At 41.4% G+C, this 21236-nt stretch overlaps 3 protein-coding genes across 3 annotated transcripts; 1 reads left to right on the plus strand and 2 right to left on the minus strand.

Annotated features, from left to right (window-relative positions):
* Positions 1-5522: 5522 nt before the first annotated feature.
* On the plus strand, positions 5523-6386 carry LOC128304661 (carbonic anhydrase 2). Its single transcript, XM_053041870.1, has 2 exons — positions 5523-5675; positions 5766-6386. Exons 1-2 carry the CDS (start codon positions 5523-5525, stop codon positions 6384-6386), a joined length of 774 nt encoding a protein of 257 aa, XP_052897830.1.
* A 12418-nt stretch (positions 6387-18804) lies between these two features.
* LOC128302802 (uncharacterized protein K02A2.6-like) lies at positions 18805-19363 on the minus strand. The gene is made up of 2 exons (XM_053039654.1): positions 18943-19363; positions 18805-18821 (listed from the first exon to the last, which is right to left on the minus strand). The coding sequence occupies exons 1-2, from the start codon at positions 19361-19363 to the stop codon at positions 18805-18807; spliced, it is 438 nt and encodes a 145-aa protein (XP_052895614.1).
* A 368-nt stretch (positions 19364-19731) lies between these two features.
* On the minus strand, positions 19732-20725 carry LOC128302803 (uncharacterized). The gene is made up of 2 exons (XM_053039655.1): positions 19913-20725; positions 19732-19830 (listed from the first exon to the last, which is right to left on the minus strand). Exons 1-2 carry the CDS (start codon positions 20723-20725, stop codon positions 19732-19734), a joined length of 912 nt encoding a protein of 303 aa, XP_052895615.1.
* Positions 20726-21236: the final 511 nt, after the last annotated feature.

Here is a 21236-nt window from a genome sequence, read left to right on the forward strand (position 1 = left end):
ATCAGCGATCTTTGAAGGGAGTGTGTGGCAAAGAAGTGAGTGTGATAATAACTACGCAGTGGAAATGTGTTATACCCATTAGGATTAATGTTACTAACCTATTTCCAGGATATTGGATTGGAAGCAAATTGAAAAATATAATCTGTTGTATTGTTTACTTCATTTTTCATGTTGGACATAATCCCCAAATCTTAGTCCTGCTTAAATCAACACTCAAAATGCATTCCTCATTACCTAACCGATAATTTTAATAGTTGCTATTAAAGAATATTACGTTTATATTTTATATATATAAAGAATATTACGAATATACGTTTTTTAAAATATTTTTTTTTCTACAAATTTCCATAAATTCCCATAACATAACACATAAGTAATAAATTGGGTTCAATTAGATTAGCTTTTCTTGAAGAAATACTCAAATCAAACCAATTGTCTATACTTTTATTGCTAATGAATAGCTTCACACTTGCTGATGCACAAATTCTACAGTCTTTGTTAAATAATGTAGCACACGGAAACAGTTTTAAAATTCATGTTTAAAAGCTTCCGGGGAGATAAATTCGATTGCCCCTGCAATGCATTCCCGTACTGCAGATGAGTGCAGAAGACGTCGTGTCCTGCAGCTGCACACCGTTTGCCGCTCCGTGCTGTTTCCTGTGATTTGTTGTAGCCTCTCACGAGAACGTGACAAAAGGAGGCAAGGTTGCTTCTCCGCCGAGCGCACCTGACCTGCAAAATCCACGCGCTGTACTCGTAACAATTTCAGAAGATTCCTTTCACAAGCTTTTGCCGGTGTCGGGTTCGCATACAAGTGCCTGAAGATGAGCCCTAGAAAAAGCAAAGCATCCCGTGCTTCATGTGCCGTTTGAAGAAGAAGCAAAACGCTCAGTGAGTAGCGCAATTATAACTTTTTAACAACATTATCTTTATCGTTAATTATGCACGGAGCATGCGACAATCACGAGCAGGACAAACTATGCGCATCTTCTGCCAGCGGCAGATGAAAGCTTTCGGTTGAAAACACGGTTGCCCCCAGGCACTCTCCCCCATCACGACCAGCGGCCCTGGGATAGGGGCACTGCGGCAAACAGCTACACAACCGCTGTGATGTATTGTTTGGGTCAAAGAGTGTGCCGCCCACCCGCCGGATGAGCAGTTGAGTGTCCTTCCGAATGAAGTGTAAAAATGCATGTAAGTTAGACGAAAGAATTTATTACGATGCTTAAGAAGATATCTGGCTAAACAGGCCACTGGGGCTAGTAAGTGGCTCCTAGACGTGATTTAATGAAGTTTAATTGTGTTAAACTTTCTCGTTTACACGCTCATGATAGTTTTCCAGTTACTTTGTAGTACTTTGTTAAGCGTGGGGGCCATTGGACAGACCAGACAGAAAGCAGGTTGTTCATTTAACGAACATGTTTAATTGCTCCTTGGTACTGAGTGATATTTATTATATTAATAATGTTTATTTTCTACAACAAAATGAGAGACAAATATACTTGACATTTGCCACTAAAGCTCAATAAAACAGAAGCAAACAGGCAGTAAATAATGGAGATTAACGAATAGCAGTTATTTATAATCAATAGCATCAAGTGGTTAATTTCCTAAGGATTTTCCTCTTGTGCAAGATAGTTCAGAGGGATTATTTGTTTCGCTGTGAAAAGTACTTATGATTTGAGTAGCAGTCAACCAGATGATAATGAGTATATACACAATTTCGAGAGGATTTTAAACATTGGAATCCATCAAGATAAGCGATTAATCATTTGTACTGTGTGTACATATATACTTATCTTCTTTCTGCATGTAATTTTCTTTTTTCGTGTATATTAGTAAAGGATGTTTCACATCAAATTGCATCACGGTTGAAACGTTCCAGGAAATTGCCTATTGGAAATTTACCTATTATATTTTGAATAGAAGTAGTTAAAAATTGTGTATTGTTAGCGGCGCCGATCTTCATTTGACAGGAACAGTCCAAAATCTGACTATCCAACTGAGGGTAAAAAAGCCAAAAAAAGGCAAAAATGAACCTCTAGAGATTGTTGTTTTGCCGATGATGAAGAAGAAGAAGTAGTTTAAAGTGAATTATTTAAAAATCACTTTTGACCGATGTCAATTTTACGAAAATTGCCTCATTGTCTTATCATAGATCCGTAATTACTGTTCTACCAAGGACAAATTTGATGGCCGGTGGTAACAGAATTCCACAAAGTTTTGAGTTTAAGAGTAGAAAAAAACTGCAGGAATATGTTGTACAGAACCTGATAACACCACCTGATATCACTTGATAGGTGCATTCTTAAGGTTATTGTTGAATATATTCATACGATGCGATACGGTCGATACGAGTGTGACAGCTGGCTTCGAATATTTGACGATAAAGGGCGCATCATCGCACTTCGAGCCTCTTAACCGATCGAGCGAGTTAAGTTGATCAACGACCGAGACAAAGCGGACTCAAAGAAGCATACCCGGCGAACAAGGACGTGATTTCTAATCTGAGGCAATCGAATGTCAAATAAAGATTGCTAAAAGATGTCCGTTTTGCGTGTTTTTCAATTATGTTTGTACAGTTAGTGTTTTATGTAATGGAAAGAACGCTATTACAAGTTGCAACAGTTATTGTTTAAAAGATTAAAAATAAACCCTTACTTAAAAAAATATAACCCATTTCACTGCTTCAAAGGTTTAAAAGGATCGGTTGACTAGTTACTTTGCTACATCGTTTCAACCGAGTTGCAATTTTAATGTAGAACACCTTTTATTAGTAATAAACTAAACTGTAACATTATATTTATACAGGCAGTCCCCGAGATACGCGGGTCCTCTTATACGCGGATTTGGAGATACGCGGTTTTTGGAAAATTGACATATGAGCTAGTTTATAGCACAAAATCTAAGCAAAAAGATGAAAATTGGTCGAATATACCTTTTTTGTCGTATAAAACATTTCTTTCTAAATTATTTTAATGTATTCTTTCCAAAAATCACCTAATTCGGTTAATTAATTGCAGTGCAGAGATGGGAGTCGACTCTGTGACTTCAAAGTATATTGAAATTGCACCAGGATTCGACTTACACGGAAATTCGAGTTCGCGGATTTTTCCCAGGTTATAGCGGTCCGTTATAATAGCGTATCTCGGGGACTGCCTGTACAGAAACTTATTTTGAAACATACTGATCTGGGGCGACCAGAGCGCCCTCTTTATCTGGGACATGTACTAACAAAATGTTAGTTGGGAAATTATCAGATCAAGACGAGAACAATGAAGTCGTTGTTTTTAGGTAAGCCCAAACAAGGCAATCGGTAAAACTACGTCAAAAGGACTGAAGTTCACGGAACAACCATTTTGTGTGAAAAAAGGACACACATACCGACACATACGAAGTGACAACGGTAACGGAAAAAAATGTCCGGAAAAGCATGTCCATCCAAATCCAACCAAAATCAGTTATCGTTCTGCACTCCGACGGGAAGTTTCCGTACATTCGTCGATCGAAATCCAAAGTGGTAAAGTTGGTTGAAAACGTGTGCATTGTTCGTAGCAACCATGAAAGCATCGAACTGCGGCTCAGATGCCTGAATGTCCATACGTTGGAATTTCAATACTTCGAGACAAATTTTAGCTAATTAGATTTTTCTGATTGAGTTCTGTTGCTCTATCGTATTACAGCTCAGATCCATTTATTATGAGTACGATATCCGTGGCTCTCTTTTCCGCTGTATATTGGGTGGGTGAATTGTCCTTTCTGTTCTATGCTGTCGGTTCGCTCAACTTCAAAATCGCATCGCGCATAAAACCCTTCGTGCATTACTGCTCACATAAGAACAAACAGATAATAAAATATTTGCTACTAAGCATTTGGGCTTGGGGGATGTTAGATGTTTCCTTCAATATTATCTCCCGGATTGGACGATCATAAGTTGGTTATTTTGTTAGCTACTGTCTTCAACAGTGATCTTTTAGCATGACCTGATTCTCAGATCAGGCTTGTCATGGATGATCATACTCTTCACAAAAAAGGTAGTCTCTCTCGTGATTCCTTGTGAACTGCAAACCTTTGGAGCCTATACGATGTTAGTTTGGTAGCTACACGATATATGTGATCGTACGCTAAGTTATTTAATAAAAACAATGGCACCATGCTAATAAATTATTTATTTTTTTAACTTTGCCTTTTAGTGATAATAAAGATTTCCACATCACGCTTAAATCCTGGCTTGTGTGGGCATACTATTGAGAAAGGAATAGGCTATAATAAAAAAATACACCTCAGGAATGTCTTTTGTTGATAATTTATTGGCTTTTGCCAATTATAGCAGAATGAAGGGAAATATATACAAGCGAACGGCAGAACGCCCACAAACATCTTATGACGTCAAGAATATTTTGGACAAACCAGACGGATCTCTTAAAATACTTCTCTGCTTTGAATACGTCTATAACAACTCAAATGTCTATAAAAATACGATTGTTTTTAAAATAAAATTTTTACTAAATGGTCTGTAACTGGAAAGCAATAATCGAAGAAAATATTTTCGATAGCTAAGCAAAGCAACACAAAAACACCCATATATAAAAATTATTTGGCGGTAGCGCTGTATAAAAGGAATTCGTCGCTTCTTCCTGGAGGCGAGCTGTCATTGTAGTACTGTATACGACTTTTTAAATATAAAAAAATACCATTCATAGGACATCTTGTCCATTATCATTTTAAGATATCAAGTTGAAGGGAAAACAAACAGGAATGAAAGCTAGCCCTCGAAATTTGTTAGCCAGAAGCCTGCATGATATTGAACTGACAGTCATCCTTCACAGGAAGTTCTTCGCTTTTGAAGGTTGTTTAGTCATAAAACATTAACCACAGCGCTATAAAAAAAATTATGAAGCTTATTTTCTAATTTCATTAGTCAGAAAGACACTAGCATTCCTCCGGGAGACACCTTCTTGAAATTGAATGCTTGTACGATAACAAACCTTAGAAACAGCTGTGGTGCACACGTTCACTGTTTTAAATTCACGTTCTACTGATAAGAAGGAAGGAGCAAAAATGTTCGAGCCCTATGTCAAAACGTGCTGTTGCTAATCCAAGCTTTAGATGTTTTGCCACTGTCACGGTAAACCCTTGCGTGTACCTTGTTGTGGCCAAAGCCCACCGGCATACCGGTTATAACTGATAAGAGAGGTAGTTTGGCCGATAGAAGCCGCTAAGTAGGTTGAAACCGCGCTGTACACTTTGCGGGAAATATGCGCTCTACAGTTTATCTGCAGTTAATTAAAGATACCTCGCCTCCCCGTCACGATAAGTTGCGATAAGATGCAGCCGCTTCTGATTCACTGATAATTGATAAGTTTGAGGTAAACACCCATCTTAAAATTAGTGTCGCTCAATTTGACAGCTGACCTGCCTATCAGATGTGAGCCGCACGTTGATATCGAACGAGAAGGAAACCTTACCGCCGTACGTGTGCGCTTTTCGTTCCAGACTTGAGTGATAGAAGCGGGCAAAGAATGGCTGCAACGACGACCAAAAATGTGCAGAGTCCGATCGCACTAAATCAACGTTCCACCGTCATTAGGGATGGAATTCAACCGTTGGACTACTTCGGCCATTGGGATGGCTTGGGCAAGGCAAAGATGGTCAACACTGGTTCGTCGGTTATGGTAAGTAGCTTTAGTACCGCTCAACCCGCGAGGTATGGTATCGATTACTTATTTTCCATTATCACCTACTCAACCATCCCCACAATGCAGATTACTTTTAGCGATCGTCCTTTCCGGCCATTCATCGTTGGTGGCGTCCTGGGTAACAAGTACATTTTCGAGCAGCTACACTTTCACTGGGGCATTGGGGATGGTTCTGGATGCGAACATACGCTCGAGGGTAGCACCTACTCGATGGAGGCACACGCCGTACACTACAACGCCAAATACGGAAGCTTCGCGGAAGCGGTCGACAAACCGGACGGCTTAGCAGTGCTCGGCTTCTTTGTGCAGGCGTACGGTAGCGACCATTGCCCAGCGTTCGATAAGATCGTGGCCGGATTGCAGCACATACGGAGCCCGAACGCACAAACCGAAATCGACGCCGAGTGCCTGTCGTGGATGGGAATGCAGGAACTGAACCGGCACTACTACACGTACAAAGGTTCGCTAACCACCCCGCCGTACTTCGAGAGCGTCACTTGGCTGGTGTACAAAACACCGATATACGTGTCCACCGGTCAGCTGGAAGCATTCCGGCAGCTGCAGGCTTGTCCGAAGGACAGTAGCAAAAAGATCGTGAACAACTTCCGGGCGGTGCAGGTACCCGTGCAAGTGCCGGAGGTAGTTTTTGTGCGAAACAATCATCCCGTGGTGCTTTCGAAGCTATAAATTTGTAACGTCGAAACTGTTGTGTTCATTAAAATAGTTATGAAAATAAACAAAATTTTATTAAATTGTTCGAAATAACAGGTGGGCTGATAATTGTTTGAGCTAAAACATATATCGCGCTAGAAGATTTAACTCTATATCATTTTTAGTTTGTACGAACCTTCAAACGAGTTGTGTCAAAATTTGACAGCTCTCGGACAATAACCTAGTAGGCTGGAGCAATTTGTGTGACGCAACTTTTGTGTTTTGAGCAAGCATGGAAAAGAAGGAATTTCGCGTGATGATAAAATATTCGTTTTTGGAGGGAAAAACACAGTTAAAGCCAAAAATTGGCTTGATGACGAGTCTTCGGACTCTGCTCTACCAAAATCAACCATAAAATATTGGTATGCTAAATTTAAAAGTGGTAAAATGAGCACTGAAGGTGGTGAACACAGTGGACGCCCAAAAGAGGTGGTTACAGAAGAAAACATTAAAAAAACTCACAAAATTATTAAAAGCAACCGTAATGTGAAGTTGATCGAGATAGCTAAACCTAAAGATGTCTAAGGAACGTGTTGGACATATCGTTCACTAGTATTTGGATATGAGATAGCTCTGTGCAAAATGGCTGCCGCGTGAGCTCACATTGAACCAAAAACAACAACGGTTTGATGATTCGGAGCAATGTGTGAAGCTGTTTAAGCGAAATAAATCCGAGTTTTTGTGTCAATATGTTACCATGGATGAGCCTTGGCTTTTCCACTTCACTCCACAGTCCAATAGACAGTCATCCGAGTGGACTTGACGCGATGAACCTGTTCCAAAACGGGGAAAACGCAACAATCAGCTGGCAAGGTTATGGCGTCAGGTTTTTGGGATTCGCAAGGAATAATCTTCATCGACTATCTTGAGAAAGGAAAGACAATTAATTGCGACTATTATATCAAGTTATTGGAGCGTTTGAAGGATGAAATCGCCAAAAAACGGCTACATTTGACGAAAAAAATGTGTTGTTTCATCAAGGCAACTCATCGTGCCACAAATCAGTGAAAATAATGCCAAAAATTCATGAATTAGGCCACGAAATGCTTCCCCATCCATAGTATTCCTCAGATCTGACCCCAGTGACTATTTACATTTCTAAGATCTCAAAAGGAAGCAGGCTGGGAAGTAATGTTCGTCGGATGAAGAGGGGCAAATACTACTACAAAAATGATAACGAAAAATTGAAAACCGGCTATAATTGGTGCATCACCCTTGAAGGGATGTATGTTAAATAAAAAAGAATAATTTTGCAACTAAATAGTGTCTTACTGTCATAGGCCAAACAATTATCAGCCCACCTGTTATTCGTCTCGTTCGAGAACTATGCGAATAAACTATTCGTCATCAAATAAATAAGGTAAAAAGCTGTAAAAAAATCAAATTGTAACCGGAACAGCTCAAGCAATCCAATTTTCCTAAATACATGCGTCACTATATCACAGAAAGGCAGGGTGAGATAATAGTTTACATCGACACTGGAACACATCCAGCTCACCCGTTGAACGTTCTCACCCGTAGCATTCAAACCATCAAATGACGAGCAGCACATCTTTCCGATCCTGTGAATTCCGGTCCGTGCAATTAAATCTAACATCTTGATGTTAAATGGTTCACTTTTCGTTCACTTTCACCCACCGTTTAGAGGCATGTGTTCCATTTCTGGGCAATTTTATCCTACATTATTTGCATGTTGCGTGAAGATTTCCCCGGGAGAAAGCTGCAGCACAGTATCGGCCGTGCATTTGGGCTCATGCATATTGATGCCAATCTTGTATGATTGCTTTATGCAAACACAGGTATCAACGATAGGGTTGCAGTCTGCAGTACCGGTTGCAGCCGAGTCCGATCCTTATTAGTGTTTATACGGAAAAGCCCATTATTTACCGTCCCCCGGTGGATTGGGCTGGGACAGTTTATATTTCCAAAACCCGATGCCACCCGGTTAGATCAGTGCAGGTCCATTTCCTTGTCAACGTCGAGCAATCGTGCGCGGCACCCGCAGTGATGTACCGGTGACATTTTGCCGGCCGTAGATGAAAGCTCGGTGGCAGCGTTGGTGTAATTGAGCATGTTGGTGCTCAATCGACCATCCGGTACCGGTTCGGCTAGTGCAAAGGTTCCGACCGACCGATGGACATTCGATGCTTGCTGCGGCACGGTCTAGTGCATGCTTCTGCATAGTGTTTGTGGGCTCAGCTCATCGGTGGTACATGTTCTCCCCCGTGTCGACAGCACTGTAGCACGAGGACATGAGAATGGACAACGATGGTCGTCAAACTGTGACATAAATGGCGTTTGATCGCATATAACCGGAGTGCCAGCATGATGTGTCTCATCGCATTGGGTTGAATGCGGAAGGAGTCGAATGTGCTCGAGATGTTTTAGAATAATCTCCAAACATTCAAGGTTTCAATTATCAATCAATCATAGGAAAACAAACGAATTAAAACAAGGTTTTCGCACAACAATTTTTAAACAATCAAAAACAACTATTTTTCTAGAAATCTACAGCAATCACTTTGCGTTTGATAATGTTTGGCATCAGGGCCTTCTTTACAAACTTAAAAACAACGTTTTTCGAAGTATATTATAAAATGATACAAAGCATCTAAGCTGCAGAACATCGGCGGTATACCTAGGTTCGACACACTCTGAACCTTATGAAAATAAGGCAGGTTTACCACAGGGCAGCGTCTTAGGACCGCTCTTGTATAATTGTTACACAACGGACGTCCCCGCACAAAATGACAATACTCAGTTATCTCTTTATGCCGCTGATACCGCCATCTTACATCAACAGAAATATCTGGCATGTCTACATGGTTGACTTGCAAAGAGCATTAACAAAATTTGTAAAATACCTCCACGACTGGAAAATTGAGGTTATCTGTGCCAAAACGCAAGGTAATGTATAACCTTGTAGAACAAATGTGTGGCTCTCCACCATCAGGCGTAGAGTAAAATGTATTAAACTAGAAGGCCATGCGATCACATGGGACTCCCATGTTCCCTATCTTGGCGTAGTTATAGATCGCAAATGATCTTTTAAACAGCACATCAACCATATAAAAACAAAAGTCCTTGGGACACTGATGAGCCTTTATCCTCTAATCAAAAGGAATGCAGGACTAACAAAGGAGAACAAGATCATTCTCTACAAACAAGTAATATTGCCTGCAATACTATGTAGGAACGGGTATTAACAAAAATGCAAGTTCCTTTATTACATATGCATCCAACATCGGACAGTTCCCGAAACATACTGACGCTATCCTTGCTAGCTCCTCCTGACAACCGTGTTGCCAGCTCTCGCCTCAACTGTCACAAGGACAGGGTGATTAATTTCCTACATACTATATGGTTCAAATGCATGGGAAACATGCTCCTCCGCCAATATGCTTATTCTACAACGAATACAAAACAAGATCCTTAAAATGATCCTAAACTTACCTCTTACGACTTCCACAAATTAACACAAATACCGCTAATACACGAGAGGATGCGTACTGATTTGGATCGCCTTAAAAATACCAGCTCACGATCCAACTCCGAGCTCATAAGAGATCTTTTCTTGTAAATATTGATATTAATTCATTCGGTAATAGGGTAGGTTAGTTAGGTTAATGATATATTCTTAAGTAGATGTAAGCAAGCTCTAGAACTAAGTTTAAGGTTTAGTTTCATGACACAGGTCCAATATGAAAGTTGATCCTTCTCACTTTCCACTTTATAATCGTTCTTTTCCAATTCCCAAATCGTTAGTCTATTCTAACCTATCTTTTCCAATCTCCACAGAATTAATTTCTATCCATAGAGTAAATATTTAGTAATAGCAAACCTATTCAGTAAACATGGTTTATTATTAATAAATTCAACAAAAATTGTTCTTTAAAAAAATACTATTTTTCTAGCTCTATCTCTTAAAAATTTTAAACATTATCCGCCACCATCTACATCTGTTCTTTAGATTTGTATTTTCTTCTTCTCCATCGGCACAACAAGCTCAAGCGATCACGACCTGCCATTTCTGGCTTGCTTTGATTTTATTTACCCGCACCGGGATAGTCGATCCAGCTTGCGAGGGATTGATCCGAACGGGATTTTGGACCGGTCCTGTCGTGTGAAAACCGGCGCCGCTACCAATACACCGGCCCGGTGGGCCCCATTTTCCCTTTGCACGAATAAATTCGTAAGGTAAGCTCGTTCAACTATCTCGTGAGGCATAAATTGAAATGTGTTTCAGGCTCTATCGCGGTACATAATGTTAGACGAGCCGGGTTTTTTTTTTGCCACGCCGGCTCAACTTTTCCTTCCTCCCGCCCCACCAGTCGGGTGCTATCAGCTCGCCTGCAGGTGGGTGCAGGCAGCGCAAAACTTTTTGACACCACAGATTAAAGCCGATTAGAAAACTTTGCAGAAACTTACATCGTGCATATACGCGCCGCGGCCAGAATACGAATGCACAAGAAATGCCCCATGAATAGGAATTACACGGGGCCACGGTCCATTTGGAAGATTGAGACTTTAGTGCAAAGCTCGCGGGGTACCATGTGGTCTTATCAAAGACCGAACAGAAACTTTTAAGACGATTTAGGAAAGGATTGAAAAACCATTACTTACCGTGGGCATAGGTTTTGGGTGAGTCTGGATATTAAATTTTTTTTCAAATGCGTTAAATAGGAATGAGGAAAATTTATATATGCTTATATTATTTTTCATATATCTACTTAATGTTTCATTCATTAAACCCTCAGAAGTAATCAAAACAATCGCTACACACTTTCAGCATTACGTTCGTTGATGCGAGTTGGAAAAGTGCCCGTACCTACACAAATAAAAGCTTGCTCTAGAAAAACATTGCAACAATGGATAATTGTGTACAAAAGTCTATTGTCATCGTAGAAAGTAAAAGCAATAAGCCACACAAAAATCAGGTAAACTAATGGAAATCAAAAGGTTGGGTTACGGGAAAAGACAGCGAAGCGTTTCCATGAAGGCACCGTTTGCTTTTTTTTGCCACTTTTAATCTCGTCTTACAAAATGAACACTCCCTTTCGGACACCGGAACCGGAAGCGGGCTTGAACAAATCATAGATCCAGAATGGGGGTGGAAGCAGCGTGCACGGAGTGGGACGGATTCAATGCAAGGGCAACCCGAAGCGAACCGCTCCGCACAATAGGTCAAGAATGGGCGAGCACTGTGTAGCTCGTGGGAAAATGATAAGGAATTGTAAAGTGTGTTTTCATGTTGCAGAAAATAGCGCTACGGTGAAACGCTCCGACACCGGCCGGAAATGAGGTTGAGTCGTGTGCTTGAAGGCATAAATGGGATAACGAAAGAACAGTGAAGACCTTTAATTAAACTCGTGAAGTGAGCTAGGCTGCTCGCTTTTGAAGAAGTTATTTGATCGGTGCACCGGCACAAAGCTGGCCAAGCGGGCCGTGGCGAATATGACCGGAGTAGAGAAAACATTTCACCATGAGTGTTTGCTGTCGTCCGGCAGCGCTTGCTTGGTTTATATTTAGCTATGGTGTATGCTGTTTATTAAATTTTTCATACATATTGGTCTATGATCGTCAGAGTGCAATTGGCTTGATGAGTACATCTCTACTGTCAACTACTAATTCGTAGTAAAGATTGAATTCCATTTAACCTCTTGAGTTTCAATTTATTACCGAAAATTCTAAATAGATCATCCGACTTGAGATTTTGTTTGCATTTCAACTGTTAACAGATTTGTTTATGCAGTATTTAGTCTATTTTCCAACAAAGACAATACCGTAATAAAAAAAAATTTGTCAATGTTTTATTTCATAGAGAATTTTAGGGCGGCCTGGTGGCATGATGGACTGACTATCCGGCCACGTGGTACAATAAGTCGATACGGCCAGGTCGTTCTAACGAAAAGAAAAAGTAGTAAAAAAGTATCATAGTACAATACTCGAAGTACAATTTAAAATAATTTTTTGAACAAACTTTAAATAACGATCTGAGTCGTTATCGAGTTATCGAGGTGAGTTATGAAACTCACCTATTTTTGACAGAGTGCATCAATGTTTGTCTCATAGCTATATAAAACCCATCCTTATTGAGGATCCATTATCGAGAAACCTAACTAAAATAAACTCAACTCAACCAGAGCGATGACTGTAGTCATTTCAATTCCGTTTCTTATGTATTCGATTTCTACCTTGGCTTGTTCCTTTTTTACATCCGTCTCAAATTACCAAACCCTCTTCTATCAATTATTTAAGAGTAGTTAATTATTACGTCAATGATCCTGACAATATTGGTAATAATGGTACGCTTGAACAAGAAATGTGACAAATGGCTATGGAATTGAGTACCAACAGCTTAATTTGTCACACGACTGTAATTAACGTTATGCTGTATTAACACGTTGACTGCCAAGTCTTTTTGAGCAATCCATCGGCTCCGGAATCGGTAAAGAGCGTGTGTCACTAACTCGTATGTGTTTGTGAGAATCGCTTTGTTTGCACATGACCTACGTTGATGGCTTGCAATACGAAGCGATAGGTGCGCGAAATAATATGGTCCGGTCACAGGATTTTTCTCATGTTAAGAGTAACAACTTATTGCGCAGGATGCCCGCAACATCCAGAAATGAGTCAAGAGACATTCAACATTTCACACCATAATATCTACCCCTAATTTATTATGACCTTATTTAACGAATCTCGTTTCATCATTTAAAACAAGTAGTTTTGCAAAGGCACGACAGTATACCTGTATTAAAGAGCTATTCCATCTTTCCATATTTATTCCATATTTCCAAGAGGGCCATCTGTGGTATCATGTTCATACTGGCAGTGTTTTCGAATACGGTCTCCTCAAACTTCGTATTAGGCACTACCTTTAGAAAATTGTGAGGCATCTATGGAATAAAAAATAATACACTTCTCTTAAAATTATTTTTGATTTACCAAAAATGGGATATTTTCATGATTCTGCAAACAAATGATATTAAACATAAAGATATCTACCCAAACTCGATGTTTTATTAAATCGTAAATTTTCAATTATTTTTTTTCTAATCGAAAGATAAGTATTAATGAAATTTCTAAGCCAAATTAGTTAAATTAGTAAATTAAGTAGTAAGTAAATAAAGAAAATAAATAAATTAGTTAATAACAACTTTCCAAGTGAAAAATTATAAACGAAATAATTACATACAATTGACAAAAAAAATTTTAAAATAGAATTATTCTTAAACACAATTTTAAACACTGTTAACTATTACTTAATAACTTACACAAAACGATAATTTACTTCTTATCTATTTACACTTTACCGATGGAAATAATTTGACGACTCGTTACGTACAATATAGTTTAGTTTTTTTATATTAAAAACCCTTCAACTTGTGTTCACACTAGATCTGGAATTGTAAAACAAATGCCCTCTTCCCACTGGTGAGTTTTTTTCCTATATTGATTCGCTACATGTTGCAAATTTAATTGCTTGTTTGCCATTTTGTTTTGTTACTACGTCAATGCTGAAACATTAGTTTTTGTCTGTTTCCAACAACAAAAGCGGGGGGAAACGAATCGTATCCTCGCTGTCAAACTATTTCTTATACGCGAACACGGTAGGCACTGGGAGCTGGCATTTCTGTTTAATTTAGTTTTTCCTTGCAGGTTTGCGGTAATGTACATCACAGGCAGATTATGGTACGAAGAAACTTTATCGTACCGTGCACAGGTAAGTCGTGCGATGATTGCAACCAACCGCAAATGTGAAGCCAATGCACAAAACATACCGTGTACCACAGTGCACCGACGTTTGCTCTGCCCAGTTCTGCATATGCTGTTGCGCGGCGAGGATGGGAATATAATTTATTCAAAATCCTACCCATCGTTACAGGGCGGGAACCACCTGCCGAAAGTGCAAAGCGCGAGTGCAGGTAGCCGGTAACGGTGAAGTACACCGGAATAGCCACAGATGAAAAGAGCACAAATAAACAAGGTACAATTTATGGAGAACATGGAGTAATCATTTCATTTATACCGACAAATATCATGCTTCATCTGAGCGTGGGATTAAGGGAGCAAAATTTATGAGCACCAACGAGGGGAAAACTAGAGCAAGTTTTTGTTGTGTATATCCTTGTTCGTTTTGAATTAAAATTTATTCGTTGCCTGATTGTAACGTAGCACTGCGTGTGGAAAACAACGTTGCGCTGTTTTCCATATGTATTTATTTCAATTTAAAACATCTTTAAAAGTTTTGAGACTCCAAACAGAAGCCAAACAATTAATGCTCTCACAAACATTTCATAAAACATACCCAAGAAATGGTGGCGTATGGTGCAACATATAGTACTGGTATTGTTTGCTTTAAGACAAAACATCATCATTATGACCCTCACCGGAAATATCGTTTTCCCGTGTAAAGGGAGCAGCAAATTGCATTTTAATTTCAGTTTTCACTAGTTTCGACACAGCAATAAGCCATTTCCTGCAGACCGGTTTATAGCTTCGCCCCATAAAACCGTAGGGGAAGAGATTTAATGGAAAATTGGTACAATTAGTGGTTTACCGGGGACACTTAAATGAAATCGTTGTGGCCAATTAGAAAACGATACTATGATTACTAACGCTTCGTTCTTGGTGAAGGAGAAGCTGAGCGATATGCTGTAGTTTATTTTTGGTAAAAGTTTCTATCCCTTCGTACGGCTGTAGCTGGGTGGTTCAGCGTGTGAACCACCTGCCAAACGGAAGACTTTATCCTTTCGACGGAACCCTACCTTAGCAGACGGAGTTACCGGCTGAACACGAAACATCCAGCACTAACATTGACTGGGTAGCGGCAAAAGCTTCTGCTTCCACGGCTGGCTAACGACAGGCTGATAGATAATTAAGATGCTATCAGAATGAACGTTGGCGTTCGTAGCCCGCGTGTCGTTTGCGCAGATAACGACGCACATCAGGGCACATGCCGTTGATGCCCCGGCCGGAGCACATTACCGCTACCCGGAGCAGCGAGTACTGTCTCGATAGCGATGATGCGCCTCAAATGATGATGCGACGAGTTGCGAGCGATACAGCGTGCCGAAGCGATCGTTGCGAATAAGTCGTTTTCCGTGAACGATTTCGGTCGGTGATAGACGAATTGATGGACTCATTATGCTTTCTCTCATTTAACGTCTTCCCGCAAGCAGTGAATGCAAAATGTTGTTGCCCGTTTTAAAACCCATCTGCACTTTGTGCGATGTTTTGTTCCGCTGGGCACAACGTGTGGGTGATCGGGAGTCAAAACATCACGATCAAACGCACGCTTCAAGGCATTCTACACATCGTACCGCATTTTTTTTTTTTATCAATGTGCTGTAAGGATTTACGCACAGTGCAATGGCGTACGATACGGTTAAGCAACTTCCTGTGTTGATAGCGAGCGAAATGTATCAATACTTTAATAGCAGTGCGTGATATCTACGGAATTGCAGGCTTCGCCAGCAAAGACGCTTTAGTGAGTTTTACTTTTAGCGTAATGGCAGCAGACCCGTAAATAAGTTGAAAGATACAGCGTCACCAGATAAATGGTACCGGTCTCGTTTTTGAGCAGTAACTGAAACTGTCATTTGTTTGGGTTGTACTACATAATTAACAGCTTTATTTACTACCCAAAATGTACCACTGGTTTGTCCAAACTCAAACTGACGAGTAAGCAAGGGACTTTAATATCGTCGCAGTTGGTAACGAGTTTTATACGATTAAAAAAAATTAAAAAATTAATTTTAATTATCAAAAATCAAAAATTACAATTAGAATTATCAAAAATTATAAATACTTCATTAAAAAAATAAGTTTAGAATTATCAAAAATTACTAATACTATTCTGTGGTTTAGACAGAACTTGATTCCATGCTGTTGTATTTTTGATCACAATAATACCTTTTTTATTTACACATTAAAACACTTATAAATACAAACGTATAAAAAGAACCACAACGTAAAAGACCCGTAAAGACGGAGACCCGCTCGACGTCCGCTCGTTCCAGTCGTGTCGTTCTTGCCCGAGTCGGTGTCTAAGTCCAAGTGTCTGTCCACCACGCACACATCACCAGGTGACAGTCCATGTCACCTGTGAGTGGCGATGAAGCCTGGTTTCCACCACGACGTGCTTCATCCCGGTTAACACACACTCTCATGTTGACATCCCCCCTTCTTAATACCGTTGGTACGCTGCCATCCACTGCTGAGGTCTTCGAGCTCGCGAAGATCGGCGTAGAGGGGGTACTGGCGAAGTATCTGCATTATATGCTGCTGAGGATGTTTGGCTCGCTGAATCACTGTGACCGTTAGAAGGACTTCTTCGACGCATTTGGTTCACGTGTGATCTCTGCTTCCTGCCGCATTCCATGGTGATTTCATACATCACCTTTCCCAATCGCTGTGTAATCTCACCTGCCACCCATATCCATTTATTTCTGCGGTACAGCTTACCATACACAGGATCTCGCTCTTTAAATTCTCTGCACTGGATTTTGGAGTTCATCCATGGATCTGGTTTCTCTGGGGGCTTCAATAACTCCATACACGTCCGTATCTTGCGTCCGAACATGATTTCCGCTGGTGTTTTATACCCTAGCAGCTTGCTTGGTGTGCTCCTGTATGTCAATAGAAACATGTCGACCGCTTCTTTCACCGTACTTCTCCCTTCCTTGATTTTACTCAACGCTCTCTTAAAGGTATCCACGAACCTTTCCACCTGTCCATTGGATTGGGGGTGAAACGGAGCCGTACGCAGATGTTCTATGCCGTTTGTGTTACAGAAATCACCAAATTCTGCACTCGTAAATTGCGTACCGTTATCACTGACTAGCACAGCAGGCATACCAAACCGCGCAAACATGTTGCGTAATAATCCAATCGTTGTCCCAGACGATATGCTTGTTGTTTGGATTACTTCTGGCCACCTCGAAAAAGAATCAACAGTTAAGAGGAAATACTCTCCATCTATCGGGCCTGCAAAATCTACATGCACCCTTTGCCACGGTGTGCTCGTTTCAGGCCATGGCACTGGCGAACTATGTGCTGGCGTTTTTTGCTGCTAATGCGCATTGATGACAAGATTTGACCATTTCTTCCACATCCTTGTCTAGTCCAGGCCAGTATACATAGCTGCGGGCGATCGCCTTCGTTCTCTCAATTCCTTCGTGCCCGCGATGTAGCTGCTTCAAACACGTTTCCCTCTGCGATGCTGGAATGACTATTCTTTCTCCGAAAAGAATAGCATCCCCAACCGTGGATAGCGAATCCTTTCTGGACCGGAAATTAGTCAGCTCCCAATCATCCAACTCAAACGGCCATCCGTTTTGCATGTAGCTATGCACTTTACGCAATCGATCATCCTTTTTCGTTTCCCGTTCTACATCACCGAACTTAAGCGGTATAGCTGTACTAATGCTGCTAACGATCGACCGTACGTCGTTTTCCATGTCTATAGTCGCAATGACAACATCCTCTTCCGATCTTTCATGTCTTGCAATCAATCGAGATAGAACATCGGCATTTCCAAACTTCGATGTTGATACATACTCTATCTCGAAATCATAAGAAAGCAAGGTCAATGCGTAGCGCTGTAGACGATTTGCAGTGTACACAGGGATACCCTTCTTGGATCCGAAAATTCGCAAAAGCGGCTGATGATCGGTCTGCAATCGAAAATGTCTTCCGAACAGCATCCGATGAAACTTTGTGACTGCATAGACTACGGCTAGTCCTTCACGATCTGGCTGGCTATATCGTTGCTCGGTTGCTGTCAGCGCTCTCGATGCATGCTGAATTATCTTCATTTTTCCATTTGGCCATCTATGTGCTATTGTAGCACCAATTCCAATCGATGATGCATCTGCTGATACCACTATCTCTAGCCTTGGGTCATAGTGTGTGAGCAATAGTTCTGACGATAGTATCTTTTTAAACTGCTCAAAGGCGTATTGGCATTTCGGCGACCAATGAAAGCCTCTCTCTTCCTTAAGCAGATCATCGAGGGGTTCACGCAGCATTCGCATGTTCTGTACAAACTTCCCATAGAAGTTGATGGCACCTAGGAATGACCGCACTCCTGTAACATCTGTAGGGGGTGGCAATTTCGTTATGGCTGTAATTTTTTCAGGATCTGGCCGCAGTCCTTTCTCATCAATCAGATGACCCAGATACTTGATCTGCTTCTTGTTGAAACTACACTTGCTCTCTCGTATAGTAAAGCCATATTCTTCAAGCCTTCCTAAAACCGCAGTTAGGTTTTGCTCATGAGTTGCCTCATCTTCCCCGCCTACCACGATGTCATCCATATATGCTGCTACTCCCACCAGTCCAGCCAACATCGTGTCCATAATCTGTTGGAAGGCACCTGGTGCTGCCTTTACTCCTGGTGGAAGTCTGTTGTATCGGTAAAAACCTCGGTGCGTGTTAACGGTTAGCAGCTCGCGGTATTCTTCGTCTACCTCTACCTGCAAAAAGGCATCGGATAGGTCAATCTGACTAAACAAGGAGCACTTACTAAGGCTGGCGAATATCTCCTCTGGCAGTGGCAGCGGATACTGATGCGGCATCAGCATATTATTCAAGCCCGTCGAATAATCGCCACAGATCCTTATGGTACCATTTGCTTTCCGTACCACTACGATTGGCGCTGACCACTCCGAAAAATCCACCCTTGTGATGATGCCTAAATTCTCCAGTCTATCCAGCTCACTTTCGACTTGCTGCAACATAGCATACGCCACTGGACGCTTCGGCCGAAACACAGGAGTCGCTCCTTTCTTCAGCTTAAGCTGAACTTTCGCCTTTGCACAGCATCCAAGCTCGTCCGAAAACAGCCTTGGAAATTTCTCCCTCAGACTGCCGCTGGATATTTCCGCCAAATTCACCTTACTGCAAACCGATTTCAAAGGAACGTCCCACAACTCAAATACTTCCATTGTGTCTCTTCCTAATAACATCAGATCCTCTCTGGTAACCCGCACTGTACACACTCGGGATTGCTGTCCAATCGTTACCGCACATTGGAACTCGCCTAATATCGCAAGACTATCACCTGTCGCTGATTTTGCTTTCACTGACGCTGGTTGCAATTTTGGTCTACCCAAATAGAGCCATTTTTCTTCCGATACAATCGTAATGTCCGCACCCGTGTCTATCATGAATCGCAATGGCTTATCAAACAAAATGGCGTCCGCATAACCCCATTTTGGTTTTCCGATCACGTTAACCATCACCGTTTTTACATGCTTTTGTAGCCTTCCTCCTGACCACTGGGTTGCTGACTGACAAAATTCCTCTTTGTGTCCTAGTTTCCGACAATGCGCACATTTGTGATTCTTGAACGAACATTTCCTAGCAAAATGCCCTTCTCCACATAACCAGCATTTAACCATGGGCTTAACCGCTTGAGGTACAGAATATTGGGGTCTGCGTGAATGAGCCTGATCTTTCCTTCTGAACGAAAATTTGTTCCCCTCATTCAACACGTTTATCTTCTTCTGCTGCTCCCCGAGAGCTGCAGTATCATTACGTAGGTTCGTTAGCATCTGGCACTGTTCAGTAAGCTGCCCAAGCGTGACGTCACTTCGCTCTTCAATCCTACGCAATAAACGCATACGTATGTCTGAGTCTTTATCATCTTTTAGACCACACACGAAAATTAAGCACTTAAGAGCTTCCTCAGACAATCCTGCTAACTCTGACTCAACAGTAGATTTGTTCACACGACACGCAAACATAACATAGTCTTCCGTAGCGTTCTTAGTAAGCTGCAAACACTTGAAACGTTGACTCACTTTTGACTCCTGCGCGCCAAACAGCACTTTCATACTCCGCAATGTAGTCTCGAAGTTAAAATCGTTCACTTTTCTCGGCATGATGTAGCTGCAATACCGCTCATGCTCGGCCAGCCCAAGCTTCCGCAGGAGTAACCGAACCTTCGCATCGTCGTCGAGCTTTTCTGCATCCTTTTCAAAGAGCGGTTCATACCTCGCGTACCATCCGGCAAACGTAACCTTTGCTTCCGGATCGTAACAAAACTCTTTGATGTTCCCTGCTAGTAGATCGACGATTTGCTCCGCACTCACGGGTTTCTCCTGACTTGTAACGGCTGCAAGAACGCTACTCATCAGCTTTTCTTGTTGCGCCATAAACGCTTGCTGTTGCTGCACGATCATTTCCTGCTGTCTCCTAAACAGCTCCTGAAGCCAACCAACGCTTGGGTCCATCGGGTTGTTGACCCGTTGGTGCTGCTCGTGCCCGTTTTGCAATGGCTGCCGCGCGTCCTCGTTGAAGCTCATGCCGTCGCTGTATACCGTTTCCTTGCAGATTTAAGTTATCCTCGTCGCCACTGTTGTATTTTTGATCACAATAATACCTTTTTTATTTACACATTAAAACACTTATAAATACAAACGTATAAAAAGAACCACAACGTAAAAGACCCGTAAAGACGGAGACCCGCTCGACGTCCGCTCGTTCCAGTCGTGTCGTTCTTGCCCGAGTCGGTGTCTAAGTCCAAGTGTCTGTCCACCACGCACACATCACCAGGTGACAGTCCATGTCACCTGTGAGTGGCGATGAAGCCTGGTTTCCACCACGACGTGCTTCATCCCGGTTAACACACACTCTCATGTTGACACATGCTATCATACCTCATCAATCGGCTAATAATAAACCTAAGAACATCGATCAAATTGACCTGAAGCTATAACTTGGAAAATACCTCTCATCTTCGTTATGATTAAATTTATTAGCAAAACATTCTAAAGTCCGAGCGTATAACCAGTATCGGAGAACAATGTCGAGGCC

The sequence above is a fragment of the Anopheles moucheti genome, chromosome 3 (genome assembly GCF_943734755.1).
Source record: "Anopheles moucheti chromosome 3, idAnoMoucSN_F20_07, whole genome shotgun sequence".
NCBI lineage: Eukaryota > Metazoa > Arthropoda > Insecta > Diptera > Culicidae > Anopheles > Anopheles moucheti.